This window comes from Tursiops truncatus, chromosome 6 (genome assembly GCF_011762595.2).
Source record: "Tursiops truncatus isolate mTurTru1 chromosome 6, mTurTru1.mat.Y, whole genome shotgun sequence".
NCBI classification, from domain to species: Eukaryota; Metazoa; Chordata; class Mammalia; order Artiodactyla; family Delphinidae; genus Tursiops; species Tursiops truncatus.
In genome coordinates this window covers 78594992-78600991 of record NC_047039.1, presented here as the reverse complement: position 1 = coordinate 78600991, position 6000 = coordinate 78594992, and the positions used below count along the sequence as shown (strand labels likewise).

At 49.5% G+C, this 6000-nt stretch overlaps 1 protein-coding gene across 3 annotated transcripts in view; it reads right to left on the bottom strand.

The window, feature by feature from the left end:
• Window positions 1-1031: 1031 nt before the first annotated feature.
• The window catches only part of UNC13B (unc-13 homolog B), a 225011-nt gene continuing 220042 nt past the window's right edge, over window positions 1032-6000 (bottom strand). For all 3 annotated transcript variants that reach the window (XM_019948921.3, XM_019948923.3, XM_019948925.3), the window contains 4 exons: window positions 5567-5714; window positions 3120-3212; window positions 2780-2939; window positions 1032-2615 (listed from right to left, as the gene is read on the bottom strand). In XM_019948921.3, the coding sequence (XP_019804480.2) occupies window positions 2330-2615; window positions 2780-2939; window positions 3120-3212; window positions 5567-5714 (687 nt within the window). In that variant the 3' untranslated portion in view covers window positions 1032-2329. The remainder of the gene's footprint in view (window positions 2616-2779; window positions 2940-3119; window positions 3213-5566; window positions 5715-6000) is intronic.

Genomic DNA, 6000 nt, shown 5'->3' with positions numbered 1-6000 from the left:
TAACGGAGTCTATGATGAACTACAGAAAACTAATTTGCTAGTTGCTTCTCAGCTCCAACCACCTGTCACTTTGTGGGAATGTCAGCTAAGAGTTAATAGTTCTTCTGATTATTTCCTCAAAAGCTAGAAATACTCATTTTTAAAACATAAAATCTGGTTTTAAAAAGTTAGCTACTGATTCAAATCTGCAAGCCTTTTGTAAGCTAGTCAGCCAGAGTTTGACTTTTCCTTATGAAGTAGGTTTCTTGCTCCATATGACAGAGGAATGAGAGCAAATGTGCCACTTTCAAGTCAAATATGGTATAGGATTCATGGCTTCCCTCTCAGACAATCTGGATAGTGCTGGAAAAGTGGACAAAACTCCCTGAGTTAATAGGAATGTACCTTAGCTGGAGGTTTTGGGGGTATCTGCTTTATGAAGTAACCAGATAAATGGATGCCCTCTGGGAGGTATTTGGGGCATAAAGATCCCCTTTGCTAGGTATCTGGGCAGGTAAGTCCTCTCTGGAGCATCTAGGAAACCCGTATACTCGAGTATGGGGATGGGGAGTACTGGGAGAACAGTTTACAAGAAAGTATGAAGACGGACAGCTGTTGGGAAGTACACAGAGTGCTAGGAATGCGAGATAGTATGGGGGTACAGTCTCTCTTCAGTGTTGGGAGGGAAAAGGCGATACCCTCTCCTCGGGCGCCACCTTCGGGCGCCTCTTGCTCACCATCGCTCCGCAGCCACCGACTCCAGCGACCGCCATCTTAACGCACCTTTGCGCACAGGTGCCCCGGAGCCACACGATCCGGGCAGAGTAGAGCCCCGCCTCCGGCCACGCCCCTCCTCCCCAAGCCTGCCTCCAACCACGTCCCCTTTCTCAGCAATCTGCCCCCTCTCCCCCAGCGGTTTGAGGCTCCACCACTTGGGGGTGGGCGGTGGCGGGTGGAGAGCAGGAAGGGACCACTTGTCTAAAACCTATCATTATATAAGGAAGTCATTTCTACAGCTTTCCACACTTTAACAGAATTATCAGACCCCAAAGGCTGCTATAAGATAATTTATTACAGACTAGCCAATAATCTCTTGTAACAATGGCACATACAATAATTTAAAACAGCAAAGATTCCTAGTTTCTTATTTCATGTAATAGCCAATGGACAATGCAGAGTCCTCAGGAAGTCCAAGAGGCTGCTACTGAGGTTATCGAAGGCCCTTCTCTGAGCAAGGGGCCTGGGAAGTCCACATGACCCTCTGGAAAAAGTTTGTCTCTGACCTCCCAGGGAGTGTTGAGCCCCCCCCTTCATCCAGCTGGTACAGAGGGATCACAGTCCAAGTTCCTTCTGTAGGGTTGAAGGTCTATGAGGGGAACTGCAGCTGACCTAGATGAAGGGGAGTGAGGACAAAGGCTGGATTCTTTCTGCAAGGGGGAGGACCGTCAGAAGGCAGTGGCCATAGGTGAAGAGGACTCTTTCTAGATTGATTTCCACAACTTTTGGCTTTGTTCAGGGCTTTTTCACGAAGAAAACACAGTCCTCTCTCCTGGATCCTTCAACTAGCTCTCAGGTGCATACACTTAAGAAGAGCTTCTCATGTCCTGAAGCATCACTCCTCTTCCTAAAGGAGTGAGGTAGGGGGACTCATGGGCAGGTGGCCCCTGGTGCTTGGGTTCCAAAGAAATTCTGCTCAGGGCTCTGAAGCACCATGGGAACCTGGTTCTACTCATGACAGATAATCTGGGCAAGGGATTAGCAGAGCTCATTTCTGAAAGGTTTCTGGTTCAGTTTCAATGCCTTGTACTCACTTGAGCTACTCTACACCAGTAGATTCTGCTCAAGGGACAGGCTGAATTCTATTCTGTGTGCTCCTGCCCTGGCCATACTCCAATCCAGACCACAGGGCTCAGCAATACCTGTAGACTCAAATGATTACTTACCTAATTAGGCACAAGCTCCAGGCCCTCTAAACTTGTTCTTCTAGTGATTGGTATGTACGGATTTAACTGGATAAGGTGTGGTATGGAGAGGGGTAGAGAAGGGTTGTGGGAGTGGAAGAACCTCTGCCAAGAATGGCTGACACTCTCAGAAACGTCTACCCCTCTGTGGAAAATCTCCCTGCCTGGTAACCCCCACAGCCCAGCTCCCAGCATCACAAACCTGCTGGTCAGGGACTCATGACCCTTTCTGTGCAAAGCCATACTCGCATCACCCCAAACTTTTCCTTCAACGTCCTTAACGGAATGAGTCAACCTCTTGACTACGAGGACCCTAAGAAACACAGTAACTCCCACTAGCCCTGACTTGTGGAACTGGTGCCATCTGGTTGGCACAGGAGCCTAGGTGCTCAGCTCCCCTCCTCCACGGAACGAGACTCCGATTTGAGCTTCACAAACTCTCGGGCCACTTCGTCATTGCTCCTCTGAGACAGAATCCGGAGAATGGTCATGCCTGTCTCATCCATGTGGATCTTCCGGCCCAAGGGGCACCAACAGGCACAGCTGCCCTTGGCTGCCACGTCCCTCAGAGGCATCACAGCCAGCCCCAGAACACGATCCTCCCGGGCAAAGCAGTAATCCTTCACACATATTTGCAACTCATAGGCTTCTGGCCCCTCTTCATTTCCCAGGAGGCTGTGAGCACAGGGTAGATGGAAGGTGGGAGACCAGAGCTGAGGGCGTCCTCAAATGAATTCACCCCAGCTGCCATCCAGCCCACCCCTTCTTTCCCCTCTCAATTCTTACCCCCCAGATCAACCCCATCCCAGAGTCCTTCAGGCCCCCATCCCATAACTTACAAGTGAAATGTCTCATTGTACTTGGGGGCCCAGTTGTTGCTTTTTGACTTGGTTGTGAACTTCCTCTTCTTATCACTTTGGTGAGGGCCAACCATGGTTACTTCCACAAAGGGCCGGAACATACCGGCTGTCTGCCACTTGAGGTCATTGGCAGCCACCACTGCACAAACATGGGAAACCTGTGAGAGATCCCATCAAGCATTCCCAGTTCTTGAGCCCCGGGTGGCATTCCCCTTGGAGGAGGGCTAAGCTGAAAGGCTGGGATAAGCAGTCCCTGCCTTTGACTGATGAGGCCACTGGGCAAGAAAAGGTCTGGGGTCTGTAAGCCCATGCCACTCACCTTTCACTGTGACCTTGTGCTCCCCAGTTCCAGGATGTGTAAACAAGTCCACCTGAATAGAGACTTCTCCCACAGGATCATCCACACCGGACCCTGAGGGACAGATGGACAGATGATTCCCCCACTGGAGAACTTTAAGACTTTAGACCTAATTATTCCAGGTAAAACCGTGGAGTTGGGAGGCTACTATCCTACATCCTAAAGCAAGAAGTAATCACCCACAGAAGCTATGGGGAAGTAAGTAATGGGAGAAGGAAAAGAACGGGGATAAAGACTAAGACTATGTATTAAAATACAAATCAGGGTGACAACATCTTAGGTGAAACCTCTTCCAGAACTGCACCTGGAATCTCTCAGATTCCCCAAACCTCTCCCAGCCTGCAGAATTTTTCATTGAAAGTTGCTGGGAAAGGACAGTGCTGCCACCCTGTATTTTTGTCTGAGAATTATGTCCACCCCATGGTGTCTCAGCAGAACAATGCGGGTCCCATCTAGCCAAAAGCAGCACCTTCCCACCTGTGGAGGCCCCTTCTTGGGAGGCTGCCCTGCACAGAATGACTTTTTCCTACTCAAACCTGGACCTCTCTGCAAACAGCTCCCCAGTCCCTCTGGCCAATTTTCAGCCTCCCCTCTGCAGAAGCCTCACTCTATTTTGGGAAAACACCAGTACCCTACACCCCAATAAAACTTCTTTGTCCTTAGACGGAGGGGTGGGGGAATTCTGAGGACAGCTATTGTTAACCCTGTCTCAGACTGTATGAATACACTGCCCATCTCTGAAACTTGGGATAGAGCCTCTGAACTCTGATACCTGGTTCCCCCAGCCCCAACATAAGCAGCTCATTCTAGTTCACAGGTGACAGTGTTAGCCCATATTAGATTCACATCTGCATGGTATATAACGTACCCTTTTCCGGCTGAATGTCCTCATTAGCAGTAAACCTAATACCTTTCCCATCATGCACTGAGTGAGGACAGGCAAGTCAAGAGGTAGCAGCAGTAGGACAGAGAAAGAAGAATCAGTTAGAGGTCTAAGGAGTTAACAGCCATTCAGAGCAGCTCTACACATATTCTGAGGGAGCACGGAGATGGGGTAGGGTGGAGAGAGAGGTCAAAGAACTGGGGTCAATGCTCGAATGCTCCAAATTATACTTAACAGTTTGAAGATCAACCAAATCATGGACAGAAGCAGTAGAACATACAGAGAGAAGGTTTCTGAGACCCACAGGGCACAAAAGAGAAAGTTGTAGGCTCTAATTTCCTAGGCCCTTAAATGATAAAGCAGTGGGTAGAAAACGTACACTCACAGTTGCATCCTCCCTGCAGTCACCACCCCTGCCTGCTGTTACTTCATGTGTGCCCATTCGAGCGTCTCCTCATCTTTATATCTAGCTTAAAGCTCAATGTTTCCAAAAGGCCTTTTGGATTAACTCCTATCCTCCCTGATGTTACAGGCCTTTACATGTACTCAGCTCTGTGAAAGATCCCTGTCTCCTTGAGCAAGGCTCATAACTTCTTTTGCTCTGCCTTCTCACTCTGGACTTGAAATACGAACATACGTGGAAAACGGAGCAGTACCGCAGGTCCCTTGTATTTTTCACCTTTCATCAACTCTATTCTAACTGCTTAGATCCCTCTTCCCCTCTGCGTCAGCTCTGTGCTCCAGATCCACAGCTCAGTAAGGCCTAAGCCTTCCCACTCCCGCCTCCACCAGGTTCACTCCTCCAGGCTTCCCTGGAAGGAGCAACAAGAACTGCGCCTTGAAGGTCCTTTCCAGGAGGACCTTCCCAGGGTGAGGGTCAGAATTTCAGTCTGAGCCATGTCTAGGCAGATGTGTTTTGTTATGAATGGGCCTGCCTGGAGGCAAGGAGGGGTTCTGAGAACTGGAAGTCACTGGGAGAAAATCAGCTGCCTGGGTTCCCTGTGCACTAGCATCACCCATGAGGCCGGAGTCTCAGCTCTGCAGAGCCCCATGATCCGCACCCTCCCTTCAACTGCTCCCATGGTTTGCCTCTCTTAGTCTTCTCCTCACCCACACTGGAGAATCTGGAAAGTCTTTTGCTTTCTCTCCCCTGGACAGCTTCCAACTTAGGCTCCCAAAGCTATGAATCTTCATGAGTGTCTCAACCACTCATTCTCAAGGCTTCCTCACAGATTTTTCCTACCAAACAGGTATACTCCTTGAGCTCAACACACATGCACTGGCCAGATGATGTCTGGGAAAAGAAAGCTCAGGCACATTTCCCAGGTCTCTGTGACTCTCCTATCTGGTTTGAGTGTGGGCTGGGGGTGAGTACTGGGATCCAGCAAGAAATCCTGGTGTCTGAGTTTGAAGGGCTTTCTGGAGAAGTACTTGGATCCTCCCTGAGTGCTACAGGATACTGACTCCCTAGGGACAGAGATGTATCAGGGAGGGGAGGTGGGGACCCAAAGCCCTTAGGCCTTACCCTGGGCAATCTGTGAGCGCACAAAGGTCTTGATGAGCGTGTCTGTGGTCTGTGTGTACAGAGACAGGGCATAGCGTAGGGACTGCAGATCTGGGCTCTTCTCCAGGAAGGTTTTCTTCAGCCCATTGCCTCCTGCATGAAAGTATTGCTGAAAGACAAGAATAACTGCTAACTGCTACTGCCTCATCCCCTTACAGAGAGGCAGCTCTCCAACAGTGTTACTCAGAGAAATGACATTTGAGCAGAGGCTCAGCGAAGATGCTGGAAGAGGATGGTGAGCCATTCAATAAACAGCAATATCAGGAATACCACACAGAGCCAGAGTCATAGTCTCTCAGGTGAAGAGTATTATTTGAATATCTGGCAGGAGTGGTAAGGGATGGCCACGTTTCTGGACGTGATTCTTGAAGGATGACTCTATCTGGACAAAGATA